Below are 19,481 nucleotides of genomic sequence, written 5' to 3'. Positions count from 1 at the left end.
CCCCATGGGCCAGAGCACGCCAGGCACCTCTGTCCTCCACTACCTCCCGCAGTTTGGTCAAACTTATGCTGGTAACCTCGAAAACACTATCCAACCATCTCGTCCTCTGTCGCCCCCTTCTCCTTGTGCCCTCCATCTTTCCCAGCATCAGTGTCTTCTCTAAGGAGTCTTCTCTTCTCAAGGTGGCCAAAGTACTGGAGCCTCAGCTTCACGATACATGGAGTTTTCTTGGCAAGGATACTGGAGTGGCTTGCCGGTTCCTCCTCCAGGTGGATCACGTTTGGTCAAAACTCTCCACTATGACCTGTTCATCTTGGGTGCCCTGCTCAGCGTAGTTCATAGCTTCTCTGAGTTCTTCAAGCCCCTTCGCCACGGCAAGGCAGTGATCCATGAAGGGGAGATATGTAATAAATGTTCATAAATGTACCAAGCAAACACGTACATAAATATATAAACCACATGTCTGAAACCCCACAGAAAAAAGTCCTGATCAAATTGACCTCAAATATTTCTCTGCAAGGTCAAAGTGGGAAACCTCCCCACTGTCTCTTTCCTCACAAATCCTGTCTTAAGGGCACATTTAAGATATGAATAGGGTGTGAGCCTGTGACCTGGCTCAGGAACGAAGTATTTATCATTACAAAAGACTGCTCAGGCTCCCCAGGCAATCCAATCAAGTGACCATTAAACAGGTAACCTGCCAGACAGGAGATAAACAACACACTCAGATTTCTGCTGTAGACCGCCCTTTCTGTGATGTATGTATGATGTATCTGGGGGTGGTCTTGGACTCCAGGGCAGGCAATTTAAAATGTCTGTATAAGGGCAGGCACACCTTTGTTCTGGGTCCTCCTCCGTCCTCCTGTGTGTGAGGGGAGCACCCTGTTGCAACAGATCAATAAAGATCAGGCTTACGAGCTGCTTTGCTTCTCAATATTCTCTGGTTGGCCTCTGTTATTTCCTCCAACTGATGGAGAACCTACAAAGGACTCTGTAAGGGCTCTTGGATACCCCATAAGGGGGAAAGGGCAGTTTATTTGTTTAAAACAACACACACCATGCGTTTAAAGCACACGACATCTCACAAAGAATCCTAGCCGCTTGTAGTTTGTTAAGGGTGCTGGGAGCTGTAGCTCTCTGATGGGTAAACTGCTGTTCCAAGAATTCTTTGGGGCAAACCGATGTGCTATAAATGTACGATGCGTGAGCAGCCATCGTGATTGGCCCGGGGTCACCCAGTGGGCTTGATGTCTGAGTGGAGATTTGAGCCCTGGTCTCTCAGGTCCCAGCTGCATATTACCTCACACTGACTGTTATGTACTGAAGTTCTCACCCTGGGCCAGCAGGGGGATACTGTAGATAGTTATGCAAATAAGGGACCGAAAGTGACGTTCAGCGATTGGATAGTTTTAGAAAACTGTTACAGCAGGCTGACTGAACCCTTCAGTTCAGTTCTGTTCTGGCCTGTGAATAAAGAAGAGCTGTTTGAAGAATCGCTGTGTCGTCTGATATGTTCACCCACAACTTAACACTGACAGCCCCACAATGTGCATTACGGCAGGAGTGGGATTTTAGGAACCACTGCAAGACGACAGATAACAATCCCCTGGTCAAGGGTCGAGAGTCTGCTGGCCTGTTTTACAATCGTTGCGCATGAGGTGAGACATCCTGCCCCTTGCCTGCCATTTATCACATCCCCAGGACAAACACGGATTGGGAAGCTGGCCAAATTCCCCTTCCGATTCAATCAACTCCCGTCCCAAGCCTTGGCATTGCTTCTGATTGGGAACGGCAGCCTTGCAATCAGCAATTTAATCTAAGGACAGGTTCAGGTTTATATCGCAGACAGTTTGACCTTTCCTAAGCCTTCTGCAAACATCATTATAGTCTCTTCTAGTGGGATGTTCTGATTAATTAATTTTAGGTGTTGCACCTTGTGATGAAAAGGCGAACACAAGAGAAATGGCAAGTTATCTCTCCAGTTCAGAGAGTCTTTCTCACACGCTCCAATGACATTTCTGCTTTCTGCTCTTTTAACAGGTACCGTATCCGTTTGCACAAACTTATCAATATATGTTCTTGCTGTCCCTGTCCCTGTTACTGCAGTATATATCCCAAAACATTCCTATATAACAGAGTGATCCCACCCCCCACTTTCAGTTCCAGCAATATATATTGAGGAAAGTGGGATCTGTGGCAGCTAAGTACAGTGGTACCTCGGGTTAAGTACTTAATTCGTTCCGGAGGTCCGTACTTAACCTGAAACTGTTCTTAACCTGAAGTACCACTTTAGCTAATGGGGCCTCCTGCTGCCGCCGTGCCGCCGGAGCACAATTTCTGTCCTCATCCTGAAGCAAAGTTCTTAACCTGAAGCACTATTTCTGGGTTAGCGGAGTCTGTAACCTGAAGCGTATGTAACCCGAGGTACCACCGTATTGCAGTATGAAGTTCTCCTGTTCAGAAGAAGAAAAAACCAAAAAACCAAATGATGAAGGGAATGGAGCAACATCCCTATGATGATAGGTTACAGCATGGGGGGGGGTGTTTTATGTTAGTGAAAAATCAAGTAAGAGGTGACATTATAGAAATGTGTAAAAATTAAGCATGTCATGTATATGTAAAGTATGTAAAGAAATGTAAAGTATCGCACTTGGGCAAAAAAAATGAGAGGCACAAATACAAGATGGGTGACACCTGACTTGAGAGCAGTACATGTGAAAATGATCTAGGAGTCTTGGTTGACCACAAACTTGACATGAGCCAACAGTGTGACGCGGCAGCTAAAAAAGCCAATGCAATTCTGGGCTGCATCAATAGGAGTATAGCATCTAGATCAAGGGAAGTAATAGTGCCACTGTATTCTTCTCTGGTCAGACCACACCTGGAGTACTGTGTCCAGTTCTGGGCACCACAGTTCAAGAAGGACACTAACAAACTGGAACATGTCCAGAGGAGGGTAACCAAAATGGTCAAAGGCCTGGAAACGATGCCTTATGAGGAACGGCTAAGGGAGCTGGGCATGTTTAGCCTGGAGAAGAGGAGGTTAAGGGGTGATATGATAGCCATGTTCAAATATATACATAAAAGGATGTCATACAGAAGAGGGAGAAAGGTTGTTTTCTGCTGCTCCAGAGAAGCGGACACAGAGCAATGGATCCAAACTACAAGAAAGAAGATTCCACCCAAACATTAGGAAGAACTTCCTGCCAGTAAGAGCTGTTCGACAGTGGAATTTGCTGCCAAGGAGTGTGGTGGAGTCTCCTTCTTTGGAGGTCTTTAAGCAGAGGCTTGACAACCATATGTCAGGAGTGCTCTGATGGTGTTTCCTGCTTGGCAGGGGGTTGGACTCGATGGCCCTTGTGGTCTATTCCAACTCTATGAATCTATGTAGAAAGTAGCTAAAGAAAAGCTTTTAGCTCTCTCTCTCTCTTAGATGGCTTCAAAAAAAGATTGGAAAAATTCATGGAGGGAAAAATCAGTGCCTATGCTTTTGAATTCTGGTGCTGGAGGAGACTCTGGAGAGTCCCATGGACTACAAGAAGATCAAACCTCTCCATTCTGAAGGAAATCAGCCCTGAGTACTCACTGGAAGGACAGATCCTGAAGCTGAGGCTCCAATACTTTGGCCACCTCATGAGAAGAGAAGACTCCCTGGAAAAGACCCTGATGCTGGGAAAGATGGAGGGCACAAGAAGAAGGGGACGACAGAGGACAAGATGGTTGGACAGTGTTCTCGAAGCTACCACCATGAGTCTGACCAAACTGCGGGAGGCAGTGGAAGACAGGAGTGCCTGGTGTGCTCTGGTCCAGGGGGTCACAAAGAGTCGGACACGACTAAACGACTAAACAACAACAACAACAATTCTTATGTTCTTATGTCAGGATTGCAGCCCGCCATGCCCTTTCCCAGTAAACTCCATTCCATCCGCCCCCAAAAGAAAAGAAAATTTCCCATAGGCATGGATGGAAACTGTTGACTCAATATGCGAATGCTCACCTAATGATTTCCTGCAAATTCTTTATTTTTGGATAACAGGAGCCGCAGTTCACAAATAGGCACAATAGCGGTGAGAAGCTAGCTTTGTATATGGGATACACTGAAAAATGAAAAATGTATATGGGATACACTGAAAAATATACTGTCTAAAATAAATATAAGACCATTGTTTATGTATGGCAACCACGGCAGTCAGTATAATAGTGGCAAGAAACTGGAAAAATGAAATCCTACCAACGATTACAGAGTGGCAGACTCTTATGATATAATACCGGCAACTAGCAAAACTGACGGGAAGAATCAGAGGAGTGTCAAACCAGAAAGTATATGGAGAATGGAAAATATTCAAAGAATATCTAAAATTGCATTGTACAAACAGCAAGATACTTGCAGAACTAGATTGATACTTGTAAGCAAAACATATATTAGATATTATACCGGATTATATATATTTATATATAATGAAATAACATAAATCTGTGCAAGAAAATATAGACAATATATGCAGCATAATGAGAATTATTGGAAGTTTTATATTTTAACCTGCTATTTAATTGTAATATACTGTATTTTTTTCCTCTCCCCCCCCCCCCCTTTACAGTACTTGTATTGCTTTTGCTTTGTATGATTTGTTATTTATGTATATATGCCTATGTGGGAAATTAATAAAGATTATTTTAAAAAGAAAGAAAAGAAAAATGTACTGTCTCCAGCTCTCTAAAATGTAATTTGAAGTGGAGGTTATTCCCTTTGGAAGTAGGTTGCTCAGGCTGTCTCGACTTTTCTCTGAGCAGCCCACTCAACGGGCAAAAAAATGTGCCTAATTTCACATCATGGCAACAGCATCCATACCTTTTCATCTATTGAAACTAAACCTTTTGATTTTCATGTGGCAGAGCTCCTCTGCCTTTAGTAACTGCAAAAGAAGCTGAAGGGATTTGGTTTGATTTGTAATAATTTGGAAAATAAATAAAAAACGAAAGAAAGAAAGAAGAAGCAGAAGTCTGAGGTGTACCAATAAATTTAATATGAAAAGCTGCGTTAGTTCAGCTTCTGCCTACATCTAAAGAAACAAGGTACAGTATCTGCCAAAGAGGGGAAGGCAGTAAACCAAGCTGATATTTTTCATTTTCATAAGGCCGCACAAGGACTCAGTGGCTGAACTAGCATTTGAACCCAGCTCTCGACAAGAACCAATTCAGTTGCCAAGGCAACAGGGCAAAGAAAGACCTTCTCAAGATGGCCGCACTGCGACGCCTCTCAAAGACCCACACAAGATGGCGGCACAAGGGAGGAGCGGAAACCCAACCCTTTTCCTAGAGAAGTTTCCCTATGACACACTCAACATGGCTCTTTGAATCACAGCTGTTTCCTTGCCCTCAGTTATCCAGTAAAGCAACTGTTTAAGATAATCTTCAACCACAGTGGCACAAACAAAAACATCAGCTAAAAAAATCGGAAACCGCCCTTGTCCATAAAACTGATTATAGGCAGAAATTGCGGCCATGTGCGACTCTTCACGTTTTCCTATCTCTATGTCCAAGATGGCGGGTTTTTGTAGTTGTTGTTGCCTCGCTCAAGATGGCGGCGCCACCGCCCTTCTTCCCCTTTCCCGCAACTAGCCAATCAGAGCCCCACCCTGGGCGTGGCTTCCCCGTTGCTGCGGCAACCGCGGCCCAGAAACGGTGAGGGCAGGACGGTAGCGAGGCGCCGGCGGGGGCGGGGGGAGTTCTGAGAAATTCGCGCGGCTGGCAGGTAATGGAACGCGTGGCGTGCGGTATGCGTGCGCCGGGGGAAGGGGGGACACGGAGGAGTCGCGTGTCTTTTGCACGTGTGAACGGGTGACGTATCAGCCACCTCTCTTTCTCCCTCTTGATTCAAACAGAACGCGTGAAAACTGAGGGCGGGTGGCGTATGTGCAATCTTGGACCGCAAGGGTCGATGCTAAAAATCGAACTTCCAGCTTTGCAAGTGACTTGGGAATTGTTTGGAGACAAAGGATTTAAATAATAATAATAATGTTGTTGTCGTTTAGTCGTTTAGTCGTGTCCGACCCTTCGTGACCCCCTGGACCAGAGCACGCCAGGCACTCCTGTCTTCCACTGCCTCCCGCAGTTTGGTCAAACTCATGCTGGTAGCTTCCAGAACACTGTCCAACCATCTCGTCCTCTGTCGTCCCCTTCTCCTTGTGCTTCCCCAGCCACTCTGGGCGGCTTCCAACAGAACACTAAAATACAATAACCTATTAAACATTAAAAGCTTCCCTAAACAGGGCTGCCTTCAGATGTCTTCTAAAAGTTTGGTAGTTATTTTTTCTTTGACATCTGGTAGGAGGGTGTTCCACAGGGCGGGTGCCACTACCGAGAAGGCCCTTTGCCTGGTTCCCTGTAACCTCACATCTCGCAATGAGGGAACCGCCAGAAGGTCCTTGGAGCTGGACCTCAGTGTCCGGGTAGAACGATGGGGGAGGAGACGCTCCTTCAGGTATACAGGACCGAGGCCGTTTAGGGCTTTAAAGATCAACACCAACACTTTGAACTGTGCTCGGAAACGTCCTGGGAGCCAATGTAGGTCTTTCAAGACTGGTGTTATATGGTCTCTTCGGCCACTCCCAGTCACCAGTCTAGCTGCCGCATTCTGGATTAGTTGCAGTTTCCGGGTCATCTTCAAAGGTAGCCCCACGTAGAGCGCTTTGCAGTAGTCGAAGCAAGAGATAATTAAAGCATGCACCACTCTGGCGAGACAGGCTGTGGGCAGGGAGGGTCTCAGCCTGTGTACCAGGTGGAGTTGGTAGACAGCTGCCCTGGACACAGAATTGACCTGTGCCTCCATGGACAGCTGTGAGTCCAAAATGACTCCCAGGCTGCGCACCTGGTCCTTCAGGGGCACAGTTACCCCATTCAGGTCCAGGGAGTCCTCCACACCAGCCCGCCCCCTGTCCCCCAAAAACAGTACTTCTGTCTTGTCAGGATTCAACCTCAAACTATTAGTCGCTATCCATTCTCCAAACACCAAGGTAACCTTAAAACACATGTGAAATCTCAAAATTGGTCTTGAATATGATGATGGCCCTTGACTGGGTGTCTCCGTTCTCTTTAAGGTCCTTTCCCACTGCAGGTCCATGGCTGAAGTGCACGTGATTGGTCAGATCGTGGGAGCCAGCGGATTCCCTAGCAGCAGCCTTTTTTGCAAATGGGGAATTCACACAGGTTGGTGGAGCATTATGGTCCGGAGATCACGGGAAAGGGGAAGGCAGAGATAATTTAGCACGGGATTTATAGGTTAATTCTGTTCGGTTAAAGTCAGCCGGCAGGTGTTGCTTAGCGACCAATCAGAGGAGCAGGATCTTTGCCGAGGTAGCATCAGCTCTCATTGGCTGAGTAGTTCCGAGGGAGTTTTCCTCTGTATGTTTAGTTGAGTGTTTTCCTGCTGTGTAGAAGGCCTGAGCTAAGAAAGACAGAAAGCCTCTCGGTTGAATTTCTTCTCCGAATACGTGGATTTAGATAGCATGTCAGAAAAGATAAAAAAATAAACCAAAACGGGTATTTATTTCAAAATGGGAAGTTTTTAAAATGTATTTGAAAAATAATAATAATAGTAGTAGTTTAAAGTCATACACAGCGTTCGAATAATTTCAGTAGCAGTGTTAAAAATGTGGAAAAACCAATGAATGGTTCAAGGGATAATGAAACTGAACAAAACTCGTTATGCAATGGCAGCAAACAATTAATACAGAATCTGTAATAAGGAATAGACGGGAAGTCTGGCAGATAGAAAAAGACCACTTTTATGTTTTGACGGTTACTAGTTGATGTAATAATTCTCTTTTTTTCTTTGGTGGCGATGGAGATTTATTTTCTTTTTCTGTATGGTGTGTTAATGTGAACGGTAACAATAAAATTTAATAAAAGAAAAAGAATTTCTCCTCAGATTTATACGCTGTTCTTGTTCACTTTGCTTCGTCAAGTGTTATCAAGCTTCTCTTCTCTCTAAACTCCATCTGCGTTATTTAAGTGACGCTACTAAAGGGGGAGGTGAGAGGAAGTCAGTTCCCCTGGCGCATCCCACCCCCCCACCCCACATTTTTAGACTTGATACGAGAGGCAGAGCTTTGTCTATTCATAACCGAGACATCTGGGTTTTCTCCTCCTCCCAGGTGGTGCCTGGAAGTTGCTGTCGGGATTCCGGGAAGGGCAGACCCAAGTCGACCACCCCCAGCTGGATGATGTGGCTTATTGGTCCCACCCCATCGACGTCCACTTTGCCACCAAAGGCTTGCAGGGTAAGAGATATCAGTTGTCTTTCCCTTCCTCCTCCGCAGTTCTTGGCTATTGCCACATTAAAAACATGAGATCCTTTTAAATAATATTTGTGTGTGTCTTGCAATACACAGCTGCAGCTGGACAGGGAAATGCCTAACACATTGCAGGCAAATCACCCAGTGACCGCTTGCTAATGTTTTGAGCTGGCTGCAGTTACTGATCCACAGAGGGCCATTTTCTTTGGTAGCATCCTGGTAATGCAGAGGAAGCTAGCTAGGCCATCAGGGCATATGGCCCACCCCCCATTTAGGCCTCACATAAAAGGTAAAAGGACCCCTGACCATTAGGTCCAGTCGTGGCCGACTCTGGGGTTGCGGCGCTCATCTCGCTTTATTGGCCGAGGGAGCCGGCGTACAGCTTCCGGGTCATGTGGCCAGCATGACTAAGCCGCTTCTGGCAAACCAGAGCAGCGCACGGAAACGCCGTTTACCTTCCCGCCAGAGCGGTACCTATTTATCTACTTGCACTTTGACGTGCTTTCAAACTGCTAGGTTGGCAGGAGCAGGGACCGAGCAACGGGAGCTCGCCCCGTCGCGGGGATTCGAACCGCCGACCTTCTGATCGGCAAGTCCCAGGCTCTGTGGTTCAACCCACAGCGCCACCCGCATCCATCTAATAAAGCAGAATGGTTGCTGGGTGCTGCAGCGTAGATGTAATTGCATGAGTAACATATTGCAGAATAGATGCACAAAAATAAATAAATCGGTCTGTAGAGGTCCTAGTTTTCTGTTGTGACCTTGGTGGCGTGAGCAAGCAGAGCAGAACACTCGCCTTGTTGGCTATAAAGACCAACTAAGTTAGTTCTTGGTATGAGCTTTCGTGTGCATGCACACTTCTTCAGATACACTCTTCTTCAGATACACTTCAGATTCAGTGTATCTGAAGAAGTGTGCATGCACACGAAAGCTCATACCAAGAACTAACTTAGTTGGTCTTTAAGGTGCTACTGGAAGGAATTTTTTTTTTTGTTTTGACTATGGCAGACCAACACGGCTACCCATCTGTAACTTGTTGGCTATGTTAGCAGCATCAAAGTGACCTCCCTGGGGCCCAAGCATGTGTGTCTGGAGGTCCTGGGCAGCCCAAAGGACAAGACCCCCTTTCTCGGCCTTATTGATGTGGTCCAAAGGAAAGCAGAACAAGACGTTTGGTACCAGCTGGGCTGCAGCAGTTGCCGGGAAGAGGCATACAAGGCGCCCTCCAACCGCCTTATGCAAACTCCGCTCTGCATTTGTGTAGGGTTCACGCCTTAGGCTTTGCTTCTCCCAAAGATATTCTGCAAGGCAGCAGAAGTTTGGGATCAGTTTTCCTTCTCTTAGATATTCTCCCTTCCCAGGTCGTGAGCAATGTCATTCTAAACTGAAACCTTTTGGATAATGAGGGCAAAATCTTCTAAAACCGAACAGTCGCTTTTGGGAGATCAAAAAGTGAGTATGAGCAATGAGCCCTCTTCCTGAGTGGCAATTTAACCAATTTAAAAGGCAACCCACTGAAGAACGATGCTCTTAAATAGCTAAGCCGCATCTTACAACTGGAGCGACAGTTCTGCAGTGTGGCTGCCGGCCAACCTTTGCTGGGAATTTAGCTGGCTACGTTGCCCCGAATCTTGGCTCTTTCAGTGTGAATGATGCTTCATAACACATACGTTGCTGGCCAAGAATCCGCCCCACTTACGGAGACTCTTGAACCCACCCACTCGCCCCCAACCAGCCTGATCTCCTGTCTTCCCCATGGGGCCCAAGTCCAAGCAAAAATTGGCATTGAGGCAATGTCTATTAGGGCAAATGGGACCCTGCTCCACAAAGCTCAGTGTGCTGGTCCCAGGGGGGATAAGGTACTATTACCGTAGGCCAAGATCAACAGGGAGCCGGGCGGGGTAGCAGGAACGATGGTAGGGCAGAAGCAGGAGTCCAGGCGAGGAACAGGAACACTGGTAAGGCAGAAGCAGGAATCCAGGCGAGGAACAGGAACACTGGAGAGTCAGAAACAGGAAGCTGGGCGAGGAACAGGCACACTGGGAGTGCCGGACAAGGACTGGGTAAAGCAGATACTTCACAACGACGTTGCTCCCGCAACCTGGGACCGGGCTGCCTGACCTTTATCTTCTTCTAAGGCCGGGGGCGGTCCCGGCCCCCAGAAGCCCCGCCTCTCTTGGCCTTAAGGCGAGCACTCCTCCTGGGAGACACCAGTTCCCTTCGCCTCTCTGCCCTAAGCCTCTGCAGATCAGGAGAGGCCGAAGGGTTACTGGGCCCCAGGGGAGGCTCACCTGTAGCCACTGAGTCTTCCAGCACCTCTGGGGCCTGAATGATTTCACCTGGTGCCTGCTCTTGAGTTTCCTCAGCATCTAGGCCTTGCCCCAGTTCAGCCGGCCCTGGAGGCGGGGACTCCTGTGCCGGCTGGGATTCCTCCGGATCGCTCTCAGACTCGGAATCCCAGGCCATCACACCATCCCCCCTCCCAGGCCCCCCCCTCACTTGAGGGTCCGGACCCGGCTTGCTGGGGTACGCTGCATGAAACTCCCGGATGCAGGCAGGTGCGTGGACGTTGACCGCTGGTTCCCAGGAACGGTCCTCTGGCCCATACCCCTTCCAGTCAATGAGATACTGCAGCCTTCCCCTTCGGTATCGGGAGTCCAGAATGCGTTCCACCTCGTACTCAGGCTCTCCCTGCACCAAAACTGGCTGCGGTCGGGGACGGTCCGGGTGGAACTCGTCGGGTGGGGCCACCGGACTCAGAAGGGACCTGTGGAATACCGGGTGAACCTTCAGGTTTGCTGGCAACCGGAGACGGAATGCCACAGGCGAGACCTGGTCCACGATAGGGAACGGGCCGGTGAACCGGGCGTCCAGCTTCCGCGAAGGTCGAGAAGGGTGGAGGTGGCGAGTGGAAAGCCATACCAAGTCACCGACGTGAAGTTCCGGCCCCACCTGGCGGTGGCGGTCGGCCTGGACCTTGTACGCCTCCTTGGCCTGGCGCAGCTGCTCCATCAACAGCTGTTGCTGGGACTGGAGCTCCTGAAGCCACTCTGTCACCGCAGGGACCGCAGATGCCGGCAGCACATCCGGAAACAACCGTGGATGAAGGCCATAACTGGCTTGGAACGGGGTCTGCTGGGTGGACGCATTCACCGCGTTGTTATAAGCGAACTCCGCCAATGCTAGGTGGTCGACCCAGTCGTCCTGCTGGTAGCTGCAGTAACACCGGAGGTACTGTTCCAGCACCGCGTTCGCCCGTTCCGTCTGGCCATCAGTCTGTGGGTGGTAAGCAGATGAGAGACAGACCTCTGTTCCGAGGGCCTGGTGCAAAGCACGCCAAAACCGGGACGTGAACTGAACGCCGCGGTCGGACACTACACGCTCAGGTAGGCCATGCAGGCGGAAGACATGCTGAAGGTACAGCTGCGCGGTTTCCTTAGCTGAGGGTATGGATGGGCAGGGGGCACAGTGCACCATCTTCGTGAAGTGGTCGGAGAAAACTAGAAGGCAGGTGCAGCCACGAGACGGGGGTAACTCCACTACAAAGTCTAGAGAAACTGTGTGCCAAGGACGTGGTGGAACCGGCAACGGCTGAAGAAGGCCGGGGGGTCGCCCGGTAGGCCCCTTGGCCCGCCTGCAGACGTCACAACCAGCGACGTAGCGAGCCACGTCAGCCTTCAAACGGGGCCACCAAAACTCACGGCTTACCAGATGGGTGGTCCGATACCGCCCAAAGTGCCCCGCCGCTGGAGCGTCATGGGTCATCCGGAGAACCTCAGCCCGCAGCGGCCCTGGTGGGATGTACAGGCGCCCGTGGTGCAGCAGAAGACCCTGATGCGAGACCAGCCCTGGATACTGAGGGCATGATCCTTCGGCCAGTTCCCGGAGTCGTTCCTGGGCCCAAGCGTCGACCCGCTGCTGTTCCCGCACCCGAGCCTGCAGTGGCTCAACCTCCTGGGTGGCCAGGAATGCAGCTGGTGGTAGGATCGTGGTGGGTGCTGCTTGCTGAACCGTGTGTGCGTTGTCTTCAGGTTTCCGGGACAGGGCATCCGCCTTCTGGTTTTGGGAGCTAGGGATGTAGCGGATCCGGAACTGGAACCGGGAAAAGAACAACGCCCACCGGATCTGCCTTTGGTTCAGCTTGCGGGTGGTCTGGAGGTATTCCAGGTTCCGGTGGTCGGTTCTCACCTCCACCGGGTGTCTTGCTCCTTCAAGATGGTGGCGCCAAACCTCAAAGGCCACCTTGATGGCCAGTAGTTCCCGCTCCCACACGGTATAGTTACGCTCCGCTGGAAGGAGCTGGCGGGAATAGAAGGCGCAGGGTAAGAGTGGCGCTTCCGGTTCGTGCTGCTGAGACAAGACGGCACCGAGAGCCGTACTGGAGGCGTCAGTCTCTACCACAAAGGGTCGAGAAGGATCCGGATGTTGCAAGATTGGCGCTCTCTGGAAACAGGCCTTCAACCCTTGAAATGCCTCCTCCGCCTCCTTGTCCCAGGAAAACGGCGTCTTGGGGCGCAGAAGCCGGGTCAACGGGGTGGTGCGGTGAGCATAATCCGCAATGAAGGTCCGGTAATAGTTGGCGAACCCCAGGAAACGCTGTAGGTCCTTGCGGTTCCGAGGTGCCGCCCATTCTCGAACCGCTGCCACCTTCCCAGGATCCATCTGCACCCCACCTGGTGAGAGTCGATGACCCAGGAAGTCCACTGACTGCTGATGGAACTCGCACTTGCTGAGCTTTGCATACAGACGATGCTCGCGCAAGCGCTGCAGCACGGTCCGGACATGGCCCTCGTGGCACGCCGGGTCACGGGAGTAAACCAGAATGTCATCCAAGTACACCACCACGTACTTGTCTAGCAAGTCCTGGAACACGTGGTTGATGTACCGTTGGAACACAGCAGGCGCGTTGCACAAACCAAAGGGCATAACCAGGTATTCGAACTGTCCGTACCGGGTCCCGAATGCTGTCTTCCACTCATCCCCGGCGCGGATCCGAATCAAATTGTAGGCTCCCCGGAGGTCTAGCTTGGTGAACACCTGCGCCCCTTGCACCCGCTCCAGTAACTCCGAAATAAGGGGCAAGGGGTACCGGTCCGGGATGGTAATTTTGTTCAGGGCCCGGTAATCATGGCAAAGGCGGAGCTCCCCACATTTCTTTTTAACAAAGAGCACTGGTGCAGCAGTGGGCGAGGTAGAAGGTCTAATGAACCCACGCTCCAGGTTCTTGCGCAAGAAGTCCTGCAAAGCCTCGCGCTCTGGCTCTGTTAACGAGTATAAGCGACTCACCGGTAGAGGCGCTCCGGGCTGGAGGTCTATGCCGCAGTCAAAGGACCGATGTGGCGGCAGCTGGTCTGCCCCCCGTTCCTCGAACACGTCGTGATAGTCCCGGTACTCAGCGGGGAGCGTTGCAGCAGCCTCCTCAGTGGGCGCAGCTGCTAGCATCTCAGTCTCAGCAGGAGAACTGGGGTCTGGGAAGTGTACAGTCCGTTTGACCCAGTCAATCTGCACATTGTGAGCCTCTAGCCAGTCCATCCCAAGCACCAGGGGGAACCGGGGCATGGAGGCAATATCCAGAGTTCGCATCTCACGGTGCTGCTGGAGGCACAGGACCAGGGGCTGGGTCTCTTGAGTGACGGCGCCCGAACGCAGTGGCCGTCCGTCAATTGCCTCCACCTGTACCGGTTCTGGCTTGTTCCGAAGTGGCACCCGATGCTGGGCAGCAAAAGCAGCGTCCATATAAGAGCGGGTTGCCCCTGAATCCACCAGAGCATGGGTAAGAATCCATGGCCCTCCTGGAGGGTATAGATGTACCGGAACCATAAGGTGTTGTAATTCAATTGGTGCGGCCCCATTCTGTGCTGTTTGGGACCCCAGGTAGCCAGGGCCATCAGCTACTGGGGTTGGCGGTTTCTCAGGACAGGACCGTGCATAGTGTCCGCTTCCGCCACAATAGAGACATAGATTCCCCTCCCGACGCCGCGACTTCTCTGCGGGGGAGAGGCGTGGCCGCACTGCCCCAAGCTGCATGGGTTCCTCCAATGACTCAGCTGGGCCTGTGGGGCTGCTGGTAGACACTGGGGCCGAGAACTGGAGGTGCCGGCGGCCCCGAGCCTGACGCCGGTCCTCTAGCCGATCGTCTATCTGTAGACTCCGCTGAATAAGGGCGTCTAGCGTGGTGGGGCGTTCCATTGTGGCCAGCTGGTCCAGTATCTCATCTGAAAGCCCCTCAAGATACTGGTCCCGAAGAGCAGAGTCGTTCCAGGTCAAGTCCTGTGCCAGCAGCCGGAATTCTGTGGTGTATGCGGCCACCTTGGACTTGCCCTGTCTCAACCGCCGAATCGCCCGGTTGGCTTGACTCCCCTTCTGAGGGTTGCCGAACGCGGCCTCCAACAGATTGCAAAACCCCCCGTAGTCTGCCAGCAAGGGGGAGTCTTGCCTGAGCAGCGGCAACGCCCACTTGGCCGCCTGGTCCTTTAACAAACTAATCAAAAAATGCACCTTGGTGCGGTCGTCAGGGAAGTTCCGGGCGCGCCCCTGGATATACAGCTTGGCCTGGGCAAGGAACATGGGAAAGCTGGCCGGAGCCCCATCAAATTTCTCAGGCAAGGCCACTGGGTACTTGCCAGAAGCCGGGGCGTCGGCCCCAGGAGCCGGTAGGGCGTCCAAACGCTGCTGTAGTGCCGTAACCACGTTACTGAGCTGCTGCACGGTGTGCCTCAAGGCCTGGTTCTCCTGGGCTATTGCCAACAATGTAGCCGCTTGGTCAGCCATGGCCTCTGACTCTTCCCGAACGCACCCCAACAAAGAGGGAGTGCGGGTGTGGCGGGAGCAAACTGTGCTGGTCCCAGGGGGGATAAGGTACTATTACCGTAGGCCAAGATCAACAGGGAGCCGGGCGGGGTAGCAGGAACGATGGTAGGGCAGAAGCAGGAGTCCAGGCGAGGAACAGGAACACTGGTAAGGCAGAAGCAGGAATCCAGGCGAGGAACAGGAACACTGGAGAGTCAGAAACAGGAAGCTGGGCGAGGAACAGGCACACTGGGAGTGCCGGACAAGGACTGGGTAAAGCAGATACTTCACAACGACGTTGCTCCCGCAACCTGGGACCGGGCTGCCTGACCTTTATCTTCTTCTAAGGCCGGGGGCGGTCCCGGCCCCCAGAAGCCCCGCCTCTCTTGGCCTTAAGGCGAGCACTCCTCCTGGGAGACACCAGTTCCCTTCGCCTCTCTGCCCTAAGCCTCTGCAGATCAGGAGAGGCCGAAGGGTTACTGGGCCCCAGGGGAGGCTCACCTGTAGCCACTGAGTCTTCCAGCACCTCTGGGGCCTGAATGATTTCACCTGGTGCCTGCTCTTGAGTTTCCTCAGTGTTATGTAGTGTAGTTTCACCCTGGGCCAACAGGGGGATACTGTATATAGTTTTCACTCAGGTCTGTAGATAGTTTTCACTCAGGTCCGCGGCAGTTATTTTAGGCGGGAACTCTGGGCTGTTGTGGTTACAATGTGACAGCCGGCTGCCTATAAATACAGGCCGGCTGAGCTGTTCACTGTCAGTTCTATTCCAGCTTACCAGAATAAAGAGCTACTTGAAGAAATCGCTGTGCCGGCTGCTATGTCAACCCACGACTTAACACTGGCGACGAGGATGGGATTGATGGACATCAGAGCACAGCCAGATGCGGCCAGCCTCTGAACTGAGCTGAATCACTGAGCTGAATCACAGAGCGAAATCACTGAGCGAAATCACTGGGCAGAACCAGTTCAGAGCTGACTGTTCTGGCTAGAGCACTGTGTTCCATCCATCGCCCTTCACGCCGGCATCGGAATCATGGCTTCACTTGTGCCTCTACCGCCTTTTGCGCCAGCCTCTGAATCATGGGACTCCTACCTCGCTCGGTTCGACTGCTACCTCCAAGCCAACGAGCTGACAGCAGCATCAAAGGATCGGAAGCGGGGCCTATTCCTCAGCCTCTGTGGGCCTGAGGTGTTTGAGACGGCCCGAGCGTTGGTTGCGCCTGAAGCAGTTCAGGCAACACCATGGGACACGATCCAAGAGAAGCTCCGCAACCACTACGCACCAAAGCCGTCCAAGATTGCTGCCCGTCATGCGTTCTACCACCGGAACCAGGCAGAGGGGGAGTCAATCAACAACTACACCACCGCCCTGCGACAGGCTGCAATGCACTGTGAGTTCCGAGACTTAGACGATGCCCTGATGGATCGAATCGTCTGCGGGGTCCGGGACATCCATCTGCAACGGCGCCTCCTAGCCAAGCCAGACCTCACGCTACAGAAAGCCATTGAGGAGGCTGTGGCCTCAGAAGCTGCTGAACGCTCCGCCCAGGAGATCCGCAAGTCCAGCAGCCCGCGTCTTGCTAGGGAGCCAGTTCCGGTGCATCATGAAGAGGCCAGCAGTGATGAGGCATCCTCCAGTGAAGACGATGACGTGCACCAGACAAAGCGGGAGCGCAGGAAGTTCCAACAGAAGTCCAAGGGCCAACCGGAATGTGCTGGCTGCGGAGGCAACCATTCCCGTGCCAAGTGTCGATTCAGAGACGCCATCTGTAGGAAGTGTTCCAGAAGGGGCCACATCGCTAAGGTCTGTCGATCGGCTCCGTCTGACACCCCCCCTTCATCGACTCGCAAGTCCAAGTCTTCACTCCAGTCTGCCAAGGAAAGTTGTTTCGCTCTCACCAACTGCCGCTGCCCGTCTGGAACCACGATTGGCCAAACCGACTCGCCTACGCGACGCAAGCTGAACGTCACGGTGCTCATTGAAGGAGCTCCATGTGACATGGAGATCGACACCGGGTCTGCCCTGTCCATCGTGTCATGGAGCACCATCAAAAGACTGGTACCCAGAGTGTCCAAAAGGCAACTCGACTCTCACCGCGTACACCTGAGAGACTACCAGGGAAACGACGTTCCCGTGGTAGGCGTTGGCCGGTTCCGGATCGCCTTCAAGGATTTTTCGGGCCTGCTCCGGTTGGTGGTGGTCGAAGGTCAGCGGCCAAGCCTCCTAGGGCTAGACTGGTTTGATGCCCTCGGCCTGGAAGTCACCGGCATCAACTGCATCTCTAACGCAGAGACTGAGGGTCTGGTCAAAGACTTTGCCGAGGTTTTTGACGGCACCTTGGGCCAATATACAGGTACGCCCATCTCTTTTAGCCTGGATCCACAAGTCGCCCCCATCAAGCTAAAGCCACGCCGGGTTCCCTTTGCTCTCAAGGCTAAGGTGGACGAACAACTGGACAAACTGATCGCCCAAGGAGTTTTGGAGCCGGTTGACCACGCAAAGTGGGAAACCCCCATCGTCACGCCTGTCAAGCCAGATGGGTCGGTGAGAATCTGCGCTGACTACAAGTGCACGATCAACAAGGCACTTCAGCAGCACGCTTATCCGGTTCCTGTTGTCCAACACCTGCTGCATTCCCTGGGTGAGGGTAAGGTCTTCGCTAAGCTGGACCTTGCCCAAGCCTATCAACAACTGCCAGTCGATGATGCCACTGCTGAAGCCCAGACGATCGTCACCCACCGGGGGGCATTCCGTTGCCGCCGGTTGCAGTTCGGGGTGAGTGTGGCTCCTGGCATCTTCCAAAGCCTTATGGAGCGTCTCCTGCAAGGGCTTCCGGGCGTGGTACCATATTTTGATGACGTCTTGGTGTCTGCAGACTCACACCAGCAGCTGTTCGAGCGCCTCCGTGCCGTGCTGACCAGGTTCCAGGAGGCCGGGCTCAAGGTAAAAAGGGAGAAGTGCCAGATCGCCGTTCCACAGGTAGAGTTCCTGGGCTATCTTATCGATGCCTCCGGTCTTCATCCAACCACATCCAAGATCCGCGCTATCCAGCAGGCCCCCACTCCAAAGAACAAAACGGAGTTGCAGGCGTTCCTGGGGCTGCTGAACTTTTATAACATGTTCCTGCCCCACAAAGCCACAGTGGCTGAGCCTCTTCACCGACTCCTTAGCACTAAGACGCCTTGGGCCTGGGGTCATCGGGAGACGGCGGCCTTCAACGCGGTCAAGGCTCTCCTTTCTTCGGACAGTGTGCTGGTACAGTACAGTGAATCCAGGCCGCTGGTCCTTGCCTGCGACGCCTCACCTTTTGGCATCGGGGCTGTCCTTAGTCACCGTTTTCCAGATGGAAGAGAAGCACCGCTCGCCTACTTTTCCAGGACACTATCTCCGACGGAACGGAATTACAGCCAGCTCGACAAGGAGGCATTGGCACTTGTGGCTGGAGTGAAGAGGTTTCATGAATACCTCTATGGCAGGACTTTTGACCTCATCACTGACCACAAGCCACTCCTGGGCCTCCTCGCCGGTGATCGTCCAACTCCACCGGTCCTCTCACCACGCATGCTGCGATGGACTGTTTTCCTGGCTGCCTACCACTACCGGCTCATCCACCGCCCGGGGAAATCGATGGGCCATGCCGACGCCCTCAGCCGTTGCCCTCTTCCAGCATTTGTGGAAGACCCGGCTCCAGCTTCATCGCTCCTTCTGATTGAGGATCTTCCGGCAGCGCCTGTGTCGGCTGCCACTGTGGCCTCCGCATCTGCCCAGGATCGCACCATCAGCCGGGTGCTCAACTGGGTGTGGAGGGGGTGGCCACAAGGGCCCTTTGCATCGGAGTTCCAGCCCTTCGCAACCAGACAACATGAACTCTCAGCTCATCGCGGCTGTCTGCTGTGGGGAGACCGCGTCGTGATTCCCCAGGGACTCCGTCAGCGCGTCCTGGAGGCTCTGCACGTTGGCCACCCGGGAATTGTCAAAATGAAGGCGTTGGCTCGGTGTTACGTCTGGTGGCCTAATATGGACGATGCCATCACTGCCTGGGTGTCCGCCTGTCAAGCGTGCCAGGAGTCGAGGCCTGCACCACCGGCAGCTAAGGGATACACGTGGGAGACGCCAAAGACACCCTGGTCGAGGGTGCACATCGATCTGGCTGGCCCCTTTCACGGCCGGACCTTTATGGTAGTGGTGGACGCCTATTCCAAATGGCTGGAGGTCGCCCTGATGCCCTCCACCACTACCGAAGCTGTCATCCGGGTGCTGCGAGGCCTGTTTGCAACGCATGGGTGTCCTGATGTCCTTGTCTCTGACAACGGACCGCAGTTCACATCAGGCACGTTTGAGCGGTATCTTTTGGGACTGGGCATCCGCCATGCCCTAACGGCACCTTTTCATCC

General features: G+C 52.5%; 1 protein-coding gene across 4 annotated transcripts in view; it reads left to right on the top strand.

Moving 5' to 3' along the window:
- The first annotated feature begins 5,641 nt into the window (after positions 1–5,641).
- Positions 5,642–19,481, top strand: part of B9D2 (B9 domain containing 2) — an 87,255-nt gene continuing 73,415 nt past the window's right edge. The window contains exons 1-3 of one of the 4 annotated variants that reach the window (XM_077932268.1): positions 5,642–5,752; positions 7,098–7,206; positions 8,154–8,279. In XM_077932268.1, the coding sequence (XP_077788394.1) occupies positions 7,119–7,206; positions 8,154–8,279 (214 nt within the window). In that variant the 5' untranslated portion in view covers positions 5,642–5,752; positions 7,098–7,118. Of the gene's footprint in view, positions 5,753–7,097; positions 7,207–8,150; positions 8,280–19,481 lie in introns of those variants that run through there. The other 3 variants (XM_028742183.2, XM_028742184.2, XM_028742186.2) reach the window with 3 other exon arrangements.

Source organism: Podarcis muralis, chromosome 7 (assembly GCF_964188315.1).
Source record: "Podarcis muralis chromosome 7, rPodMur119.hap1.1, whole genome shotgun sequence".
Taxonomy (NCBI): Eukaryota; Metazoa; Chordata; class Lepidosauria; order Squamata; family Lacertidae; genus Podarcis; species Podarcis muralis.
This window is presented reverse-complemented; position numbering and strand designations above follow the sequence as displayed.